At 41.7% G+C, this 22,923-nt stretch overlaps 1 protein-coding gene across 6 annotated transcripts in view; it reads right to left on the bottom strand.

Moving 5' to 3' along the window:
* Nucleotides 1-4,185, bottom strand: part of NBEAL1 (neurobeachin like 1) — a 74,700-nt gene extending 70,515 nt beyond the window's left edge. The window contains exons 1-2 of one of the 6 annotated variants that reach the window (XR_007777953.1): nucleotides 3,738-4,040; nucleotides 3,342-3,632 (exon numbers count right to left, since the gene is read on the bottom strand). Coding sequence is in view for 5 of the 6 variants with exons in the window: in XM_018911598.3 (XP_018767143.3) it covers nucleotides 3,342-3,392 (51 nt within the window). In the remaining variant the exon portion in view is untranslated. Of the gene's footprint in view, nucleotides 1-3,341; nucleotides 3,633-3,737; nucleotides 4,041-4,060 lie in introns of those variants that run through there. The other 5 variants (XM_018911598.3, XM_050976724.1, XM_050976726.1 and 2 more) reach the window with 5 other exon arrangements.
* Between the last annotated feature and the right edge of the window lie 18,738 nt (nucleotides 4,186-22,923).

Raw genomic sequence — 22,923 nt, 5'->3', positions numbered from 1 at the left:
ATCAACTGGAAAAAACTTTGCTATCTATTCTACGCAATTAATTTATCCTAAAATGTTCATTCCAACATTTGGATGAGAAGACGGCAGTTCACAATCATATCAATATTTGAGTAAAGGCATTGTACAATAACAGTTCACTGAAAAGAAAAATATCCCCCAACCACTAAAACCATTTGAAACCAAAAATCACCAGGAAGTTACATCCTTAACAAGGCACTCTATGCAGAAACTTTAACAATAACAAATTGAAAAAAAGAAAGAAAAAAACCAAAACCAACAAAAGACTCAAGACAAAAGCAGACTTAGGCTGCGAATAATACAACATGGTGGTAACAACCCCAGTGACTCAAATCTAAATTTTACTAAATCTAATGAAGTTTTAAACTGCTTCTGTGCAACATCAGAAGCGCTGTAAACCAAATGTGGCTACTACTTTCATCTGTAACAGCAGACTGCAATCTGTAGCTTTTAGAAAACAGAAGGAGAAAAAAAATCCAAAACCAAATCCCACCCTTAGATTAGAAACTGCCAGATGAAACCAACTGAATATCAACTAAAACCAAACTCTTGCAGACACTGAAACATTATCTTAAAAAAAAAATAAGCATTTTAAAATTTTTTTCAAAACCACAAACAAACAAAACACCCCACCACAACATCAACAAAAAAAAACCCCAAAAATTAAACCACCTCATACACGGTGTCTTCCAAAGACTGCTCGTGCAAAGATCCTGATGAATGTTGCAATCTGCCCGTATCTCCAATTCCTCAACTGCACAAGAAGTAATGAAAATGGAGAAATGCCTTCCTAATGTTACTTTGCACAAAACTAAGCGTTGCAACTCACACCTGATGCTGCCAGACTTGTCAAGGGATCACAAAGAACAAAAGTCACGACCCAGGAGAGATGGTAAAATGGTAACAGAGCATTATGTAGCACTTGAAAGCTGTGAAAAGCCTTGCTACTTTAGCATAGGGTGCTGTATTTAAAAGATTATCACGAAGGACCCGATTACCAAAAGACAAGACCATTAGCAACAGTCGGAAGCATCACAAAGTAGTAGCTTGGATTTCACTGTTTCCGTAGCTAACAAGGCCGCAAAAGCTAAAGCCACATATTTGGGATTTGTGGCACAATAAATAGGAATTCATTGTGCCTTACTCAACTGTCACTCTCCAGCCATTTTCTAGTTTGAAGAATTTGCCTAGCTTTATTTCCCAGGATGTCATCCAGGGACAGTCACTGCGGTGCCACATACTACACTTCACTGGGCAGGTATAAACACTTCACTCCCAGGTATAAACAACTTCTCTAAACCACTATATCCTATCACTGGTAATTATTGCTACACCTTCCCATTCTGCTAGATGCTCTGAGAAGAACAAAGCACAATATACAGATGTTTCCAAGTGGACTGAATAAACTTATTTACTTTAAGGCCTCCCACATTTTACATCCCATGATGGAGACATAACAACTTCATCTGCTCTTAACTTCACCAAGCTTAATACTCTAATTCTGGATGCATGCCTCAAGCAGAGTAAGATATCATTTTAACCTGAACCGGTTGAGAGATAAGAGAAAAAACTTTTCTCTTATCTCTCAAGTGTTTTGTGCCTAACACTTCTTGAAAAAGTGAAGACTCCTTTTTTTTGAATCACTCCAGTTGCTCTTATATGTTGAAGACACTCTATTCTATTTTTTAAAATATATGTTTCGCTACTTAGGAACAAGCCCTTAACAAACAAATTCATTTAATCACACCCTTAATATATGGGTCTGAAAGAATAAAAGGCCAAAAAAAGTCACTGATAGCTAAGAGAAGAGAAGACTGAACATATGAAGATACTATTTATTTCAAACAGCCCATCCTCTGCCACCTGAGATCTGAGTAGACTGTGGGCATATCATTCCCATAAAGAAACTGAACATCCCCCAAGTGATCTAAACTACACATTTTAAACAGCACTCCTTCATGCAAACTTCCTGCTGTGAACAACATGGAGACAGATAGCATACAATCTGAATGAAAGGTTCCAGCAGAAGGGGATTGGGTCCAAGACAGACAAATGAATATTTTAAACAACAAGGGAGGAAAGAGCCAAAGAACAGCCAATCAAAGAAATTCAGAACTTGGCTCCTCTCTGCGGCCTTAGTGTCTCCCAAAGCTGAGTCAAGTCTGGATTCTCTGAATGTATTCCAAGTGCATTTGTTCCTCTCACATCGATGAACTCACTGGCAAAACATCCATCTTCTCCAGTGCTACTCCACTTCCTACTGCCATTATCATTACTACACTGGTTTAAAAGGCAAAGGTTCAACCCAGCAGATCACTCACACGGGGAGCAGTAAGAACATGCTGTTATGCTTGCACTAGTTTTAACAACATGTAGAGGACTAAGGCTGTACAAAAATTAGGAAACAATACAATTAAGACAAGTACTTTGGGCACTTGTGTTAAACCGTCTGTACTTAACATCTCACACTCTCTAGAAATGAGGTGGGAAGAACAAGGGAAGGACTGTTCCACCCTTAATGTCCTACTGGATTGGAGACTTAAAGAAACCGATATACAGACGAAGCATGAGACTGCAAAAACGCAAAACAAAACCAGAGAATAAGGCCATCAAAAGCTACCCTTGCCACTGAGCTCCTGTCTGACAGTAGATCAGTCCTTTCCTCCACCTTTACAGCTGTTTTTTGTATGCTATTTATTTTACAGCCACCTATTCCAATAATCTGCAATCCAATCGTTCTCTACATACTCAGCACACCCGGCAGCAATTAGGACATGTGCTTTAAACGCATTAATTGCTTTACATTATAAAACGCAAATGGAGGCAGGACAGCATTTTTGTATTATTTCTGCCAGGTGAAGGAAATTCATTATCAATGGAGTACGTAGATATTACAGCAATAGACTCTGGAGCTATTTAATAAATCTGCTCTTTGGGAAGGATTTTGCTAAAAAAGTTTAAATAAAACTGAAGCTGTTGAGAAATTAGTAAGTAAAAAGCTAAATACCAGGCAGCACTGAATTAAATGAATACAATACAGCTTAATTGCTACAAAATGAAGAATTATGTAAACGTATTCACATAGTTAAAATATATAGCCACAATAACTACTTAAACTGACCCACGAACACTGCAATTCTCAAACATAAAAAAGACCAACTTGAACAGCAAACCATGGGATGAGGCTGTAAATACTCTAAGTGCAATTACATCCTTTCCGAGGCTAATCATGTCTATGCAATTTCCAAGAAAAAAGACGTTACAATTTAAATACCTGACTACCAAACAAGAGAGGATAAAAGCAAACAAACACAAATATTTACCTTATTGCAGTAAAGCATCCAAAGCTCATACAGTCTCTCTCGGGATGCCATTCCTCTCCTTCCTCTTCCCGTCGATTCCAGCTACTTTTCTCTTCAAGATCCTACCATGCTCAGTTTCCAGGTGCTCCCTCCAGTTTTGCTTTATTATTAGTTATATCATAACCCGAGAAGAAGCCAAGTAACAGGGTCTCAGTCTCTCCTTTTCGAGTAAACAACGAGGTGCAACACAAGCAACTGCAGACAAGTGTCAAGCATGTCCGTTCTTCGCCAGCGCCGCTTAGGTTTTAATCTCTGAAAGTGAAAACATACCCTTCAGGCCTTTGGTGGAGGGAGGAAAACAAATCCGCACTTAAAGCCCACAGACAAGCTGGGGACTCGGGCGGCGGCAGGTCGCACCGCTTTGCTCTCTGACACTATTGCCGGGGACGGAGAGGTCTGGCGTTTAGCGTTCGTGGCGCTCGCTCGCTTTGGCAAGGGGGGGAAGCCGCGGGGCTGCCGAGCGGCGCCGCCGGAGCCCCGGGTACCGCCGCTCCCGGCCCGGCAGTGACAGAACTGACACCGCCCTTCTGCCCCGGCCCCCGAGCTCCGCGGCCGCTCCGGACCCCGGCGGGCCCCGCAGGCCAGCGGCTGCCGGGCAGAGCCGCGGGGCGCGGGAGGAGCCCTGCGCTGAGCCGCCACCCGCTCCCGGCCGGGACCGGCCGCCCCGCGCCGCCACCTACCGCGCCCCGGCCTCCCCCAGCTCCCGCCGCTCTCCCGCGGCCTCTCCCGCAGCCTACCCGGGCCGCGGCGAGTGGCGGCCGGGCAGGAGGGGCCGAGCCTCGCCACATCGCCCGCCCCGCCCGCGCTCCCGCTGAGGGGCGGGGAAGCCGCAGGCGCCATCTTGGCAGTGGGCAGGGGCAGTGCCCGCCCGGGGCAGCCGGGGCGGGGGCAGAGCCGCGGCGCAGAGGGTGATCCGCAGCCTGAGGCGCCTCGCCCGCAGGGCCCGCGGTGCCTGCCCGGCCTGCGCCCCTCGCCGCACAAGGAGCGTGCCCGTAAAGAATCAGCATCCCCATCCTGAGCACCTCAGGAAACCTCTGCATTGCTTTGCTTCATAAATTAATAAAGTTTACTAAGTTCATAAAGGTTACCAAGTTCATAAAGGTTACACGTGTTTTACATATGCTCCAGAGAGGCCTACTAGCATAGCCTATGGAGCATGGATATATCCATGCATCCAACCTGCTGCCCCTGTAAGGCAAGCCCCTATCTTATATGCAGAGCTTGTGTAGGACTAAGGACCCAAAGTTAGATTTTTATCAAGAAAGTTAGATTTCCAAAGGAGAAATGCGAAAAGACATCCCTCAGCTTGCAAGTGGCCCTGCCCGAGCACACTTGCCTGTGCTGACCCAGCCGAGGCACCACACTCTGGTGATGGACTTTCCTCCTGCTCCTTCAATAACTGGACATTCTTGGCATGACGCCCCAGGGAATGGGCTTCCCTCCGTGTCCTCCTGCTCCCTTGGGAAGTGAGGCTGGAAGTTAGAGTTGTGTCAGACACCAAAGCAGGGAGGAGGTGGTTTAAGGAGACATGGGGCATCTCTCTAGCTTGCTGGGAGAATCACAGTGCTGCAGCTTTTGGCCACAGCCCTGGTCCTTCCACCACTGGATCATCTCCTCACTTGGGTTCATACAGCTTCATGCAATAAAGCATTGCCATTCATTACACAGTTGATTACTTTCAGGGGATTTTCACATCTTTGCAATGATTTAATACAAGGTTTGAAAATCCTTTGCAAAGGAATTGACTCTGCAATATCATTGTAGTGTCTGCTACATGAATTTTTTCTAGGGATGGATAAGTATCACCAAGAGCCCAAAGACAGACTGAGATACGTTCCTGCAACAGGCCTTTGCATATTTGGCTTGTTTTTAGAATATCAGTGAAGTTTCCCTGGAGAAATTCAAGAGCTAATCTGTGCTCAATGTTGTTTCATGTGCATCACCACTGTGGGAGTGGTAGAAGTATCTTTTACTGCAATATCTAAACATAGTATCTAGCACGGATGGAGGGACACTGTCAAAAATTAGCCTGTAAAATTATATTTAGTTGTGTGATACATGTGCTCTGATACTTGATGCTAGCCGCAATATTCTGCTGCCTTGAGGATGTAACATAATTTTTTCCATCAAGAAAAAAATAGGAGCTTTGAGTCTAACTCTGTCCCCAGGGCAGGATCTGCTGAGCTTAAACTACCCTGGACAGCCTTCGGTGAAATGTGTCTAGGAAAAAAAGAGAGCCTGCCTTCTCCCTGAGAGACTTACCTCAGGGCTTGAGTTACTGCTGGGAGCTCCTCCCGAACAGCCAAGCTGCATCACCTTTCTAGCAATGCAAACCACTGCTATTAGGCCCTTCTGCAGTAATTCAATAAAAGGAAGCTCTTTCCAGCAGGTCTTTTGAGTTACAAACCATTATCACATTTTTTGCAGCATCTTCTAGACTAAACAACAGCTTATTTCAAATTTCTCTTACAACTTGCTCCCTTTGAAGAAGTCAGGCCCTAGCAAAGCCATGTAAAAATCCCAGTCCTCCCTTCAGATATTGCTCTGATTTTTTGCATTACTGACTCCTGTGAGAACAGCTGCTCCTACACACACCAGTCCTGCACCAGCCTTCAATGAAGCAATAAAAAGCCATCCTCTGACAGGGATGGGAGACTCCTCCCTGGCTAAGTGCTGCCACCCCCATAATTCGGATGCTCCCAGACTATAAAGCAACCATTTTCCGCTCTGCTGGAGTTGTAGCAATGTAGTTATTTTAGAGGGCCTAGGCAATCCGTGCTGCTTGTGTAGGCAGTTCTTGCCTTATATAGGTGCTCTAGATGGAAACTAAAGCATTTGAGATTTGCAACAGAACAGTCTGTTCCTGTGTCATTCAGGGTGAGTGGTCTCCTGGTCTGACCTTCTAGAGGTTTTCCTAAGCCAGGAAGCTCCCTGTTAGATTGTTGAGGTGGCTTTGGGGTGTCTGCATCACTGGGTGTATGTCAAGTTTAGTCTTTCCCTGTACAGACAGACATTTAGTATTTGCTATGAGTTTTTTCTTACATAGATATATGGGCAATAATGGGAGAGGTCAGTGGAAAAAGGTGGGTTACAGGTTTTTCTCTGCAGGTGGAGTATAATTCTAGGTGAATTTATATTTCAGTGTACTTGCCTATACAAATACTCAGCAAACAATATAGAAATCAAAAAATGGAGGAAGGTGTAAAGAGAGGCCTTGCCAGCTATGCATGGGTACTTTAAAATGTGAGTGTTTATGGATTGCTTCAGCTGTGAGATAATTGTTAGTCTTTTCATTGCCTGCTCTTCCATAATTATATACCAATTGTTTCATGGACCTTAAATTGTCAGGTAGGCTGTGTTCATTAGTATTTCATTGTCCCTAAGCTGCTCTCTTGTGGTAACTGTTTACAACAGTGGTTATTTCTCATACTTTATTACTTTGGGTTTTAATGTCTCTCATCAGGAGCTGTAAATGAGTAACTCAGTCATTTTACTGTGGAGTGAATGTGTTTGTCAGCAAGTTCAGGTAACAGAATGGGTAAAAAGAAGGGTGTGGATAAGGAGAAGGCATTAATTTTGTGTTGAGGAAAGATTTAACAAAGAAATGGACTACACTGGACTGTAACTTTGAGTCCAGGAACCTCTGAAGTATTCTCAGGCCTGTTGTTTGGCCCTAAGGCTTCTACTGAAACCAAGCCCCAGACCAACAGAAATCATGCTGAGATGAATGTATGGCAAAGCTTTTAGCTGAGTTTTTATTTGATGTCTTAACGCTAATGCTTTCTTTACCAACAATAAAGACCTGAAATAGAAATGGACATAGAAATTAGCTCAGAAAGGAACCTGCCCCTCAATTATTACACATTTTTTTTTTTTTTACAAACAGGCTCTTGCACAGAAGCAAGGAGTTATCTTTACAGTGTAAAGATTGCATGTAAAATTTCCGTTATCAAAATACCTCTTGCTGAATGTAAAGAAATAAGACTTTTTGGATGCTAGTTTCTGGACATTCAAGCCAAAATAACCTGTGAATGGATTTGGTGTGGTTGTTGGAAAGAGGCAAGCTGGTCCTTATAAAATTCCAAGGTCTCCGTGATGACGTTTTGCTGAGCGTGATTTGAATTTCTCTGACTATGATTGCCAGATGAATTTGCAATTATTCAGTTAAGTCAGCAAACCTCATGTTTAATTTTCCTTCTGTTACTATATTCACTTTATACCAGAGGTAATTCGGAGCTTGTTAGTTGTTTGTAAAATTTGAAGAGGGAAGGAATTTGTTTGCTCCTTGATATATAAACTGGTATCTAGGGATTTTAGTTGCTTTCTTTCAAAGTGTTGGAGGCTGGCCACAGCTAAAGCTGGGAGGTGATGGTCTGACTAATAGCATTAAATTCCCCTGCCTGCCCTGCTTTCAGATATGCAGGGTTAAGCCATTCACCAGACTTAAATTCAGAAAGGAATTTACCCCAGGGTAGCCTGGGACCCTGGTGAGTATTTTTGTCCTTGCCTGTTCTTTCTGCTTGTTTCCACAGGGGGCCTTCAGTATAATGACTCCACTGTTGTCAAAGGCTCAGGCAGTGACTTGATCTCTTCTGCTCCCTTTTTTGTAGTATGGGCTCCCATAAGTTTGCAGCTGTGCTAGGAATGTTCTTTTGGGGGTACCTCTTAAAGACCCTTTCGGACTAAATAGATAGTATGAGTTTGTACACTTTGATCTGCCTAGGTTCTTAAGCAAACAGCAAAAATTCAAGATGAGAGTTGACTCTTAGGACTGCCCCTCTCCTCTGCTGTCATTTAGATTAGCTATGCAAGAGCTAACATGTAGATTTGTGTTACAGCTGTCTTTCTTTTGCAGATGCTTGAAGGCACCGGTTGTTAGTGCACAAGATTGCATCATAAAATTGTTCTCCTTCCTTCACCAAACTGACTTCTCACTCGAAGTAAGCCATCCTTTTCTGTACAATCTCAGTGCCAGGAATCAGTGAAGTTACCATACTTGCACTTCAAATCATTCTGCTTTAGATAAAAGGGTATTTAATTAATTATTTCACTATGTTGCAGTGCTCAGCAGTATGGATCTGCAGAATGATTCCTGAAGCAATCAGTGTGTCCGGAAAAAAACAACATAGCAGCAACCAAGACTGAAGGATGTGTAGGGGTTAGTAGTCTCTCTTGATCTGTTTGAATTAAATTCCCTCATAGCTGAACAGGGTAAGGTTGTCTCAAGGATGTCTGCTATAGCAACTTGGAGCCTAACTTCTCTTGGTTTGGGGAAGAAGGCAAATGAAGAGAAGCAACTAAAGGAAAATGGGCTTAGGAAAGCTCTAACTTTGATTAGAGGTGGGGTTATTGCAAAATATTAGTACCACAGCCTCCCAAAAGTTAGATGTTGGCTGCAAACACACTGCCTGCTTTTGAGTGGGATGTAAAACCAGAGGTGCCCTTGTGAATATTCCAGGGACTTGGCTAGCCTAACTCCTGAGCACAGAAAGGATATAGAGACCTGAATGATGGCTACTGTTATAAAACTTGAAGTTTTAAAGATTCTGCAGTGGAGTGTAAACAGTGTGCTGTTAGAGTATGTGAGAGACTTGTGGGGGCCCACTTGCACACTGAACTGGTTGTAGAAGCCTTAATATAACAGGTCTCTCTTTTGGTTCCTAACCCCAGACCCTGGGGAAAGCAGCTACTTCTGTGCTGTGGAGGGTCAACATGAGTTCATGCCTCCAAATGGTGTGAGGTCCTGGCTAAACAAAAGAGCACAGTGTAGGCCTTGAGCTGGAAGTAGGAGCCATTCAATCCTGTGCAGAAATCTGGATTTAATGCCAAATGGTAGCAGGAACTATTGGGCACCAGGACCGTTTGTTTGGTGTTTATTAATCATGAAGTGAATAAACAACTGAAAGATTTGTTTTGCTATCTGTAGCATTTTAAATAGCCCTTGCTAGAAATATTTTTTATTAACAAACTTTGTAAATACTGTAAATGCTTTGCTCTGTCTTAAGCCATCCAGTGTCACAGCTGGAGGCTTGGTATGCAGTATTTCCATGATGACACTCTTTGCTGTCAGCTTGCCAGTGTACTCACAGAAGAAATACTTCTGTGAAGGCCATTGCTTTTATGGGACAACTGAAGATGAAAGGTACATCCTTTCATCAATTCAAGCATGGAGTTAGCCCATGGGTTCAATTACAGGTGGAGTTTGGGATTTTCATAATCATAAATGAAGAATTTTTTTCTCTAAGGTCTGAAAGTTTTTGTTGTTGTTGGTTTTGGTTTTTTTTTTTTTTTTTTACCTTGAAGCCCACATAGTGCTGGCAGTCAGGAGAGATTTCACCTTCAGGAAGTATTGATGGCCTGTGTAGTTGGGACATTGATAGATCATGCAGCAGCTGGTTTCCACTTTATGAGAAGTTGAGGAGGACATGCAGGTCTGATGTGTCTGTTTGAGGAGCAGCCCTCAAAGAAAGACATCTGCAATAAAACAAAAGTACTCCTAATCACACTGCTAACTATTTGAAAGCTGACTGGATTTTGCCTAGGTTGTACAAAGCAATCCAAGACTGCAAGGGTCCATAGGGCCACTTCTGCTGAGCTCTAAGACTAGCAAAGCCCTTATATCCATTTTCTATAGGATGTGCAGATCATTACTGCTGTCTTCCTTTCTCTAGAACTGGAGAATTGTGGATCTCCCTTTGGGACTCTGAAAGTGAGGAGCAACTGTTAGCATTATTTCATGTTGAAAGTATCCTGTTAGCAGCTTTTTGACAAGTTTTTGGGAGCATTTGCTCTTTGATAGCTGTGTGGATGACTTTTCTTTATTACAAATTCATTCAACTTGGTGCCCATCTCCTGCTCCCAGTCCTGGGTTCCTAGAAATCTTCTGTAATGTAGAAGACAGACAAAGAAGGAATAATTCCACTATATCTGAATCATGCTGAAGCTTTCACATCTCCTAATGATACTGAAAAAAACAAAACTCTTCTGTCCAATCCAAGTAAGCCCACTGAGCACTTTAGGTCTGCTGGACTGCCAATCTTAGGAGCAGTAAAATCAAGTTAGAAATAATGAATTAAGCAGTATTGTTTGGTGATATTCCTCACATTTGTTTGATATTTGTACTTATTTGCCTGATATCCTAAAAATCTAAGATGATATAAACTTTAGATCTCTTTCAAAAGTTGAAAACCTAAAAGGAAAATTAGCCAGACAGAAAATACAACCAAAGTATATTTTATGTGTAACTGTTTTAGTATTTTAAATCAGTCAAGTACACTATAGGCTTTCTTTATTAAAGAAATAAATCTATTAGAGATAGATAATAAAACAACCACTTGAGGCTTCCCCTCTGCATCTTTTTTTGGTAGACCAACTAAAGATTTTTGCAAATGTACTTGCCTACATGAAGCCATACCCATGCTAGGCTGTTTGCTCCATTCACTCAGCTGTTCTTATCTTTGCTAATTTTGCTAGGGTCTAACTGTGACACATTTTCTCTCATACCTGCCTTCCATTTCTCTCCTTCCACACCCACATTTGAACTAAACTTCACAAATTTTATTCATGTGCAGTGCATTTTCATGTTTCTTGCTCATACTGCTTGAATGTATTTTGGGTCTTTTTGTTCACTGACTTCTTTTTCAACCAAAATTTCACTTGTTTTGGGCTTTCTTGCACGTGTCTTTCACTATGAGTCTCATATGGTGATTTCATGAAACTGCAAAACTTCAGGGACAAATTTTTAGCTATCCTGTTTTTGCACAGCTCTAGTTGTGATTCTAATGGCTGCTGTAAATGGTATCACTGTTGTCACCTTCTCCCTTGAAGGTGCTTCCTCAGCCAGGAAGTTTTACCCTTTAACACTGAATGCAGACTGAGGGAAGAGTGTGCTTTGAATCTAGGATTTGTTTCTGAGCACCTGTATGCTTTTTTTATATCAAAAATAGCTTCTTCTTCATGGTTAATGCTAAGCAAATTGAATTCACAGGAACAATTTTATGTGCAGGCCTGTGCTTGTATTTGTCAAAGATCTTTGTCAGGCTCAGAAATGTTACACTTTATTTTTTGTTCTGTGATCATGCTTGCTTTGTGGAGCAGGTTTGTCTTTTGAATGCCACTTGGTCTTTCACAGATTAATAGAGTGGGCACTGGACTTGGTAATGAAGTTTGGAACTTGAGAGGCCTTGAACTCGAGTAGGGCAGGTGTATGTAAATTCCTTATTGGAACAAATGTAGAGGAGCCATCATGGCTGTTAGATGGGCCATCCAACCAAATAACTTCCAGCTGTAGGCACTGAGGGAAGGGTAGATTAGAAGCAAATACATATGACATTTCATTCAAATTTCAGGACCTCAAGCTGTTTTAGCTCAAAAGGTTTTCTGAGCAGGAGGTTTCTTCTCTCTTTTTAAAAACTTGCAGTGGATTTGTCTTCCAAGTATTCATCCAACTTCTTGAATCCTGTTCCTAGGACCCTATGCCACAGATGAACTGAGCACTGCAGGAAGGGCTGTGGGTTGATCTTAAACTCTGGAGCCAGCATATCTTGTTAGACAAACGTTATCTGTGGTCTGAGGAGTGTGGTTATTTCCATCTGTTGCAGGTGCCCTCAGCCACTATGCTGTTATGACAGCTGCTTTTACGTGGAGATTGACTGCTTTTGCACCTCAGGAAAACTTGGGCATAGGAGTAATCTGAAAATAGCAGTGTTCTGGGAGAGAAAAACAGCCTGCATGCCAGACACTGTAGTGCCTGCTACCAACCTTAAAGCAAGCTGCAGGAGCCTAGATGACTTGCTAGTGAAAACTTGTTCTTAACTTCTCCTTGAGATTCTCTGAACATTTGCAAACAAAATCAAGTGCAGTCTCTCAGGGTCCTTAAAAATAGGAATTGCCACCATCCCTGTCTCAGGTGGAAAACTTTGGAGAAGTTTAGCTACCCCTAAGCTCTAGACCGTAGCAGAAGCTAGAATCCAGACACCCTACCTATCACTCTGATCTCTGAATAGTTATTTCTGTTGGTTCTTGCCTTTTGCCAGAGGAATGCCAGCGTGTAATCTGCACATGACTAAGAGCCCAGGTCCTCAATTGCACTAATTGAACCAGATACTTTATTGCAGTAAGTAATCATATGCTAATTGCTGTCTGGGGAACTGGTCTCTTTTTTCTTTATTTTATTCCTGCTGATGAAAAAGGAAGTATTTTGATATCCTGTTCTAAGCAGACAAGCAGATACTGTACCTTAACTGCTGTGTTGTTTTGCAAATCTGGGTTAGCTAAGCATGCTAACACATATATTCCTTACACTGTGCAGTTCCCATAAATGCACAATATTAGGTGTTTGTGAACAAGAGAAAACATGCTTTTTCACACCTCTGCCCTGAGAGCCAAGTTGTTCATGCTCCATTTCCCTCTGGCTGAAGCATGGTGTTTTTATTTACACCAAATATTTGCAGTAGCTGAACAGCCTACTTCATGCAGTGAAGGACAGGCAGGAGGGCAGAGGTAGTGTCCCATGTACAAAAGAAAGACAAGAAGGGCAAAGAATAGTTCTATTTTCCTCTCCAGTGTTGTCAGGGAAAGGCTGGTGAGGATCACTAACAGGCTGTTACTGGTGGGTCATGTGAGTATGAAATAATGGCTAAATGAGGTCTCTGACATTAGCAAGGAGGGATGTGAGTTTTAAGCAGTCTCCCCAATTGCTGTAAATTTATTCAAGGACTCCATTATCAGAAAGTGTTCTAGGCAAAACAAAACCAAAGCCTACCATTTCAAGCCAAGATGAAATGATTTTAAAATTAAACACATACTAGATAAGGTTGCAGTGTCCTAGTTGTTCTGTGCTCTCTGTACTGTGTTCTCTTTCCAAAATTCTCCAGAACTTTGCTGAAAAACAGTAGTATCCTGATAAGTATAGAGCTGGGATCTATTCTTAGACTGAAAACTTGTGAAAATAGAGAACTTAGATGAAAGAATCAGACTTTCCCTTCACTTACCAGGGTATGCTAAGGTACACTTACCAGCAATGTGCAGTTGGACCTTTAACACTTATGTAACTTATCATGCCTTAACTTATCATGAACCACTGGCTGATTGTGAATATATTTTAAACCTATTCCTCCTCTTCCCTGAAAATGTGAAAGAAATCAGACTTCCCTCTGGACTGCACAACTTAAATTTGTTTGCAGTACTGAAGAAAGATTTGTTTGAACCTGGATTTTTAAATGCATTCACTGTTTATTTAGTATGAGAGCAGTAACTCCGTGTGTGTCAGCCAGCCTCTGCAAATAAACAATTTTTGGCATTTACTGCACCACAGTCAAGAATTCTTCTCTATTCCCTAGGTTTCAAGAAATAAATACAGTCTGCCCGAGTTTTGGCATTTCATACAAGATCCAAGAGCTATGTCAGATATTGAGGGAGCAGATCTCAGGGAGATGGACATAGCCTGGGACAAAGATCAGTAAGACCCAACATTTGACCTTGGGGCTTTTCTTTTTTATAGAGCTGAATATTGTGGGAAATAGCAAAAATGCAGAAAAGACAGAAGTTTAACTGATTTTGACATTACTAAACAAGACAGACATACAGGAAAGGGAGTGTTGCCAGCTTCCATGGGTATTTCTGAGAAATTGTGTTCTGTTCTGGAGATGGGATTGCAAAAAGATCCACTCTTTTGAAACAAATGGAAACGGTTGAATTCTTACTTATAGGGAAGAGCTCAGGTGTGCCAACAAATGGGTATGATCACACATGTGATAGCATGTAAATGGAAGATGCTTTATGATTTCAAGAAATGTGATTTATAAGGACTCTGTATCAAGAAAATAGGAGCAAATGTATTCGTGCAATTTGTGGATGATGTGTGGCACTTACTCATGACCAGGCCTGAAAAATGTGGCCTTTTCAGAATTATGCTACTAAAAGACATTGTTGCTGCTATGGCTCATACTGAAAGTATATCTAAATAATGAGAGAAGTACCTTGGCAAGTATTAATCCTTTGCCTCACTTTAACAAAAACAGCTTTTATGTTAGGAAAACTGTACCCATTGCAAGTCTGATTTAACATGTTCAAGTATCATTGTATAATAACACAGTATGGTCATAAGTGTGTGTATACATCAGCCCACAGCAGAAGTTTATATCAGCTAGCCCTGCCAGCCTTTCCCTGGGTGATGTAAAGATATTCCTTACCTAGGAACAGTCACTCCACTTTCTTTTGGTATCTTCAAGTTATGAAAAGGCCCTGGAAATAGCTTTGATACTAAACAGATTATTTCCTTCATCTTTAGTGAAACTTTGTATTGCCTTACTGAACTTTGCCTGTCTCTAAAGTTGCTTGGAGAGACTGTGTAACTATAATCTTAAGGGATAAATTATTCCCACTTTCTTGAACTGTGATGTGCTGCTAAGCAGAACTCACTTGTAGCATTACATGGCAAGACCTGATGGAATTGCAGAGACTGAACCACTTCTGGAAGTCAGGATCATTCTTCCTTTTTAAAAGGTAATGGTGTTCTGAGTGACTGGGCACTCATAAGTACTCTAGCAGCCTTTTTTTGCCTTAAAGGAATTGCATTGTTTCACAGAGGGCTGCAGGTCAAGGTGGTCACAGCAACATTCACAGCAGTGGTCCAGAAGCTCTTATCTTCATAAAAAAAATGATCTACAATATAAACATTTGCAAAGACACATAGTCTACCCTAGTGTCCGTGTCGGAGCAGGGCACTGGCATACTGATGTTTCCATTTCTCTTTCCTACTTCTGAAAATTTGCTGAGATGAAAGTTGAGAGCTATGAGCAGACATTGTGCTTGCTTTTATATACCCGAGTCCTAATGTCCCATCTGCAAAAAGTAACACAAAAGACACCATTTTAAGCTGTGGGGATTTCTCATGTTTTGTCTTTACTGTAGTTATGATGTTTATTGCATTTTCCACAGGGGACTTTTTTTTTCTGTGTTTGCTGATGCTGTGTGCAAGTTGAGCTATCATGTAGCTGTGGGGTAGACTACACTTTGAGCTGCTGTTAACTGTTTCATGTGGTCCAGCTGACCCAGTGTGAGATAGGTACAAGCACGTGTATGAGTTTATAAAAATGGTTCTTCACAGAACTTTGCCTGAAAGCTCTCAAACTCAGCAGACCTGATCAGCTTCTGCTGTAGGTCTGTTCTTCTCCTTTCCCACCCTGCGCTGATTGCCACTTGCCCAAGCTTGTTCCATGGCAAACTTTCCTTTTGTGACAGCAGATAAACTTTGCTTCAATTTCAGTACTTTGTCACACACTTTATCCTGGAGACAGGAAAAGTCTCCATCTCACGTGGTGTTGTTAGCCTTTGCCTATTAATCCTTTCTATTGTGTACAGATTTTAACACAGGCCTGTGAGGAGGAAGTAGTGATTAAAATTCTCAGTCTCTTCCTGGTGTGTGATTAATTGCAGCATCCCAGAAGACTATAAATATTGAAATCAAGTGGTTCTTATTAGATATTTATCAGCGTGTCTGAATTACTAACTAACACTGTAAATCAGTTTGGGTCATTTGATTCATTGTTTTCCCTTTGAAAGTCTGTTTTAAAAATTCAGAGGGAGAAAACAGCATTAAACTCCAGTTGCTGTCTGTCTGGAACTCAGAAAGATTGTTGTTTAATGCTAAAGCAAAGTGCTTTAACACTAAAGCATAGATACTAGGCTAGAGAAAACTGTATTCCTCCATTCCTCCATTTTGAAACTTTTCCTCTGTTTTTTTCCCTGTTTGGTGCAGGTTTGTAATAAACCTTGACTTGTTCCATTCCAATGATCATTTTATTGCGCCTAAATCTTAGGCTCTGAAAAACAAACTGCTTCATGGAATATGCAAAGCTGGTTATAAAAGTGACCTGTATCACCAGTAGATGAGGCATCAGATTGAAACAAACTGCTGCACTCCAAAACTAGATTTATAATCTTATGTGTTTGGGGGAGCACATTCAAGCATGTGAAGACCTTGTCAATATGATCCATTAGCAACTTGGCACACAGATGAACACCTTCATAGATCTAATTTACTTAAAAGAGCTCTATTTTCAACTACATAGCCTCCACCTCCAATGGAACAAAGGAGTGTTTGTGGCTGTAAGGAGGGAGGGCAGGGCACAGTTTAGGAGACTTAGTGGAGCTCAGCTTTGCTTAGGTTTCAGGCCAAAGAAAAGTGCTTTCAGTGCTGTAGTAAGAAAGAAAAGAATGACAAGTGTCTTCTGGGGAAATGGATGGGGGAAATATGAAACCTCTACCTTCACGGCCTTCCATCACAAACCACTTCACTGATGTTTTTTTAATCCATATTAAATGAGAGGGGCTAATGTGCATTCACCATTTCCAAACAGGTTAGATACTTTCCTGTCCTCTTTAGTATATTCAGCCCCTTTGTCCCAGACTGTATTACCTCAGACCACCTGCCTTCATCCTGTTGGATTTCCTTGTCATGATGTTTGCTTGCCTGTTGTATGTGACTGGCTGTATTGCTGCTGTTACTCTAAGTACACTGTTCAGGACTTGATACTTGTCTGCTGGTAAGTCCCCAAGAAAGACCATGAAATCTAGCCCTGGATGCCTTTGGCAACCACACCACACACTTGATTAACTTGAATGGATGATGAGTTTAGCACTGCCAGTGGAAATACCTGTGTGGAAGTACCTGGCAGATCACCTCCATAACAGCCTGTCTGGACTAGTTTCTGTTTTGAGGACCTCTAAGCACCCTTTCAACCATGACTCCCTTTGTGAAGACAGCATCTTTAACAGTGTTTTAAAGAGATGGAGTAAACTGATTTTCTCATGGCTTTGGTAATTTGTTTGCTGCCAGCTGCCTCTTGAAGATACATAGTTCTGTGGACTTACATTACTTTCCAACCTGACAGAACCGGTGCTTTTCAGAACAGATTGGTTATATTTTTGTCCAACAGATAAACCAGTTTGGGGGAGAAAAGATATTTTGCTTTTCCATGATGGATGCTTGTAGAGGGTGATCTTGTCCCCCAGTGAGTTGCAGCTGGGTCAGTTGCTGAAGATTGGAGGTGGGCCTGATCTTAACAGGCCACACCTGCAATCAATAAGAACTAGTGCTATATAAGAGTAAGGAAAGAGGAGTGAGGAGAGTCAGATTACTGCGAGGATCTGGAGAAGTCAGAGTGTAGAGGAGCTGCCTGTGAGCAACATCAAGAAGATATGAAGCTCTGATAATATGAAATCCTCGTATTATGATGGTGACAGAACTCGAGATATCTAAGACAACAGATGCTAGACAGATGTTTCCACATGACATTTGGCTAGGTAAAAGCTTTTCACCATAATAAGTGAGAATTTTCAGACTAGCTAGAGAATTAGTAGTGACTTGTCTTAAGATTACCATAGCAGAAATGAGGGAGAAATTTGTGCTTGCTTGCATGGGCAGTGCTCTAGTAACTTTGGCTGTGGTATAAAGACTCTGACTCACAAATTTGTGTGGAACAATTTAAGAAGCTAGAATCTCTGGTCCAGCAGATGATACATTTGTGCCTCAGCTGCTGTGTTGTCCAGTCAGGCGTATTAGCTGAAACCATATGATTTCAGTATCATAAACTGGGCTCTGAATTGAGACAGGTTACCACCATGAGTTCTACTGCTAGAGTCAGCCTCTGGGGTACAATTTTCCTCTTAAATTAGCCAAAGGAAAAGTGGATAATGCCCTGTTCAATTCCCCACTTGCCCCTTTTCCTTGATTTCAGGTGCTTAGGAAGAACAGAGCCAGAATGGCCTCTTACCTTCTCTCTTACCTTTCCCACTATGGGTAGTTTTGCAGTGCAATGGTAGGTACTAAATGTATGCATAGGGTGCACATATGATCAGAGTTCTCTTCTGAGTCCTGTAGAAAAATTAATGACTCTGTGTTTTATCTGAGCTCTGTCCATTGCTTTCTGCATAGCTGAAGAAAGACATTGAAGTTGTTCTGACGAATTCATTTGGTCACTGAAAGACCTTTCTTTTTTCATTCTGGAGACAATATAGCTCAGGAAAGGAGGAATTTCCTGTCAAGGTAGCAGAAGGCTATGATTCACCAATCCTGTGGTGCACACACAAGCACTTTTTAGCTCTCTAGTTCTGGCTGTCTGAACATGTGAGCAGGAAACCATATGATGAGCTGGGCATGATTTTTGTGTGCAGACAATCAGATGTCAACCAGCCAACAGGGGAGGGAGTAGCAAAAGGGCAGGTACTTGCATTCTGAAAATAAAGCACTGGGTTTATGCTTATTAGCATAAAGTAAGTAATAACATAGTAAGTATAACATACTATAATAAGATTTCTGTTGCTTTTTCCTCTTAATTTCACTAGTGTTATCCATAAAACCACAAAGTATTAACCAAAGAAAAGTGAAGACCATGGCAGTAGTCTAACAGCACAACCAGCACAGGAAAAACAAGGCTAATCATCTATTTGTTAGTCTTACTGTTTATTTTATTACAGGTCAGTGAACAAAAAACAGTCATAAGATGTTAATCTCTCTAGCTGTTTAATCTTTACCACCCCCTCACCATTGCTCTCTCATGGGCTCAGCAGCAATATCCTCTCCTCCCCTCTTGAAATGACCTCATTTCAAAGTATAATTTCTCTCTGTTTTGGCTTTTAAGGGGTCAGACTGATGCTGTTTGAGTTGGGATGAAATTTGCTTAGGTCCTGTCATTGGCTGCTGCCTATGGTTCTCCTGAATTTGTTTCAGAGGAGACTCACCATTTAATTTGTAACTTGTGAATATATTGAGCTGTGGTTAGTGACAGCCCATCTAGGGAATGGGGAGTGTTGTTAAGTAGCACAGCAAGGACATATGGGGTTACCATTAGAGATGTAAAAATGGGGATTGGAAGATAGACTTCAGTGCTACTTGGCACTGCAGGGAGAGGCTTTTTCTTTAGCTGAGCCCTTTACCAAAATATGAAGGCAGGATGGTTGAAGGGGAGACCTGAGAGGCACAGGCCATATCATCCTGCCCAATGCTGGATCATGTATGGGAGTTGCAAAGCACTGTGGAAAAGGGAAAGTGTGTATTCCCTGCCTCTGAAGTGCTGCACCCACCCATTGTCTCTGGAAAAGCAGCATAGTGCATTGAGGAGCACTAGGGATGCACTGGGAGAATGTAAGCTCCCAACATACTGGCAGGAGGAAGCAGGAGAGAAATGGCTAATGGAAGAGGAATGGATGTCTTAGATGCAAGATTTGAGGGTGGACAGGAAGGAATGGCTGTGAAGATTTAAAAACAAACAAAACCCCAACTAAAACGCAAGTTGCAAATGCATTACCAAAGCTAAGGTAGAAGACCTTAGCTTTGATAGTTAACTCACCCACAACTAAGTGAAGTACCTGAAGTCTAGGTCTTTGTTATGTCTTTGCTTAATTTGCTTTCCTCACTTTTGAGTTTGTTCCAGGCTTCCTTGGAGAGATTCCTTGTTTTGCTTCTGTAGCTCCCTGCAGGATGCAAGTTAATAAGCACGAGCACAGCAGGGAGGGCTGAATCCATCAGGAGAGATGGGGACTGCAGGGCAGATCAGCCTCCCTCCTGCTGTGTGACATGTGATGCACCTTGAACTCAGGGCTGTGGGGGAGCCCCCTTACTCCAGTACAGCAAATCCAGCCCTGCTGCTGGAATGTTTTCTTAGCCCTATTGCTTAGTGGAGCAGTGGTAAACAAAAGGCTTTAGCAAATCATGGACAAATAGAAAGGCAGAACCTATTTCATGGACGTGCTGGGCTAATCTGACATTACTAGGTTCTTTATGGAGTCAGGGGTTTTGTTAATTTCTTTTAAAATAGTCTGTACTTTAAAAGAAATTAACAAAACCCTTGACTCCATAAAGAGTTTTAGCATTTATTTTAACCTAAAAGTGATGGTAGTAAATGTTTTGGGTTTTTTTCAGGGATATTAGGCAGAAGAATGCTTTCCATGTGTATATTACTGGAGCTGACTTTCCAGCTCACGAGGGACACCTCCTGCCCATGTCACGCAATCAAATTTAGAACTGACACTCCTTAGTGTTATTATGAAACATCTCATGCTAAAGAGAGCTGAGAAAGACAGACAAGACTGGGACATTCGGTGTTGCACTGCAAAAACTGTTTTACTGGCTCATGTGAATTCTCCAGACCTACTTTGTCACCCCAATGCTTTTCTCTGGTCAGTGTGTCCAGTTGCTTGCAGTCCTTCTTAGCTCTCCTTGCTGAATAAGGGCCTTGCTTTTGAGGTGCTCTTAGGGGAGAGAGAGCCTCATATCATCTTGGGCTTAGAGTGCCACCAGGATGGCTTCTAGACCTACTGCACAGGCCCACTTGCAATACATGGTTGGAGGTAAGAGGTTCTGGCTTCAAATTCTTTAATGCTCCTGAAGTTACTCTCATTTTTGCTGCACTTGGAAAAGAAACAGGCGAGCTGTAGGTGGCTCTCAGTGGACATAACTGACCTTTGCAAAACTTCTAGTATTAGTCCAAGCTTAAAAGCAAGCAATCATTGATAGACATAAAAGCTGTCAAAGGCTACTGGAAACATGTAATCTTGTTTATCTCCACTTGAGGAAAATGCACCTTTTGCAACTGTCATGAATTTCAGGAGCCTGAGCTAGATGCTGTTTTTAGGTTACAATGACAAAACTCCTCTTCAAACCCCCATCCTCCCAAGAGAACAGGCACAGCCCAAGGTTTACACCATCCTTTCCCTGTGCAGCTGTTGGAGCTCAGCAGGCTGTAACTTGGTGGCTCTGCTGGGCCAGGTCCTGCTGTCTGTGTTCCCCTGCCCTGGCTTTGTAGGAGTTGGGGTGAAATGTGCTCACTTTGCTTCTGGGCAGGCTCTGCAGCATCAGGGGCAGTCAGCATGGCAGGGGGATGCAGGGAGATCTTGAAAGGTTGAATCCAGTGGTCCTGAATGGACAACAACTCATAGACTCGTATACCTGCAGAAACCTGCTAAGACAATGGGCACACTATTCTGGTCAGCAGAAGCTAAGTGCATCAGCAGTCCTGGGGGGTATATGAGCACCATTTGTAGTGTCCATCTGGACTCCCTCAAAGATGTGACTTGAGCTCCCTAAGTATCTATATATTTTAATAAAGTTAGCGCATGATTTTCAAGGAGATTTAAGCCAAGGCTTCAAAACTAATGAGGGAAAACAGGAAATCTCCACCAGTTTACTTCAGTAGGAGAAAAAAAATCCACAGAGAGTGAATTTTCAGATGGGCTGGATTCCAGCCCTTTGAGTCTAGGACTCTTAAGGAAGAATAAGCTGAGTTCCAAGTGTTACTGTTAATTTGAAACAGGAGATTTAACCTCTTAAATGAATTAGGACTTTGCAAAATAAAGCATCTTTAATTTCCCACCTCATCAAAGCATTTCCTTTCTCATAGAGTGGGAATGATCTTTCTTTACCTCACGATTAAAATGAACCAGTGTTGTTGGCTGAAACAGAAACTGAAGAGCCTGATAATACTGGCTTATTTTCTTCAGAAAGTTTTGTAACTTTGCTACCTTGTGATCATTAAGGAAGTATCTCTGAGTCCACAAGGGGCAAGATCTAAACAAGTGGAAAGTAACATGAGCTGAGCAGAAATACCACTTCTGTTCTTTCTTTTTCTCTGCTTACATAACATCAGAATACAAATCAAAGCTAAAAAAGGCCCACCTCTCCTCCTCCCAAATGAAAAAAAACCCACCAAAACCCAAATGCAAACTCAAACACCCCACCACAGGAAACAGCATGAATAACTAGCTGGAAACCTTTCAAGAAAACATTGCTCCTCTGCAGTGTATGGTAAGCACTCAAAACAGAGATTTCTAAAAATATCCTGGGTTGGACATTCAAGTAAAGTATTCCTGTCCATAAGAAGCAAGGCTGTAAAAATATACAGTGTAACATTCACAACAAAAGGTGGGACAGTTGATCCACCCATTTTTCCCAGGAGCAGAGAGGAAGATCCCTCTTTCTAAATAACGTATTCTGAAATGCCTCAACATCACAACTAGTGACATTTCTAGTTCTTGATATGGAAGAATTCAAGTAAGAGAGGTTACAGCCAAGGCTATTTTGGTGCATGTAACTGTGAGCTGGAACGAGCCCTAGCACTTTCTGGACACTGAGTGTCAGTCTGTCATTAATATTATTGCTAAGCATGTCAGATTAAAAAAAAAAGTGAAGTGCACCAGAAACACTGTGAATTATATGTGAATAATCTGTTATAGTCCAACTACAATTTCACATCAACTTGAAATAGTTGGTTAGGAAACATCTATAAATTATATGTTACTGAAAAAACAATCTATATATTCCAGTACAAATGCTTTTTTATTATGGAGCTGAGCCATAGGCAATACTTTCTTGTGATTTGAGTAATGATTGTAATACCTCTCCTACTTTTTAAAGAGCAATTATATGACTAAAGATATATTGCTAGAGAAACTTGCTTTAAACAGAGGCAAGGCCCTTGTGAAGCTGACAGTATTTCCCCAGACCTGCATAGCCTTTTTCCCCATTCCACACTAGTGGTAATTA

Source organism: Serinus canaria, chromosome 7, assembly GCF_022539315.1.
Source record: "Serinus canaria isolate serCan28SL12 chromosome 7, serCan2020, whole genome shotgun sequence".
Taxonomy (NCBI): domain Eukaryota; kingdom Metazoa; phylum Chordata; class Aves; order Passeriformes; family Fringillidae; genus Serinus; species Serinus canaria.
The sequence above is the reverse complement of the archived record's forward strand: the minus strand, read 5'-3'. Positions and strand labels throughout refer to the sequence as shown.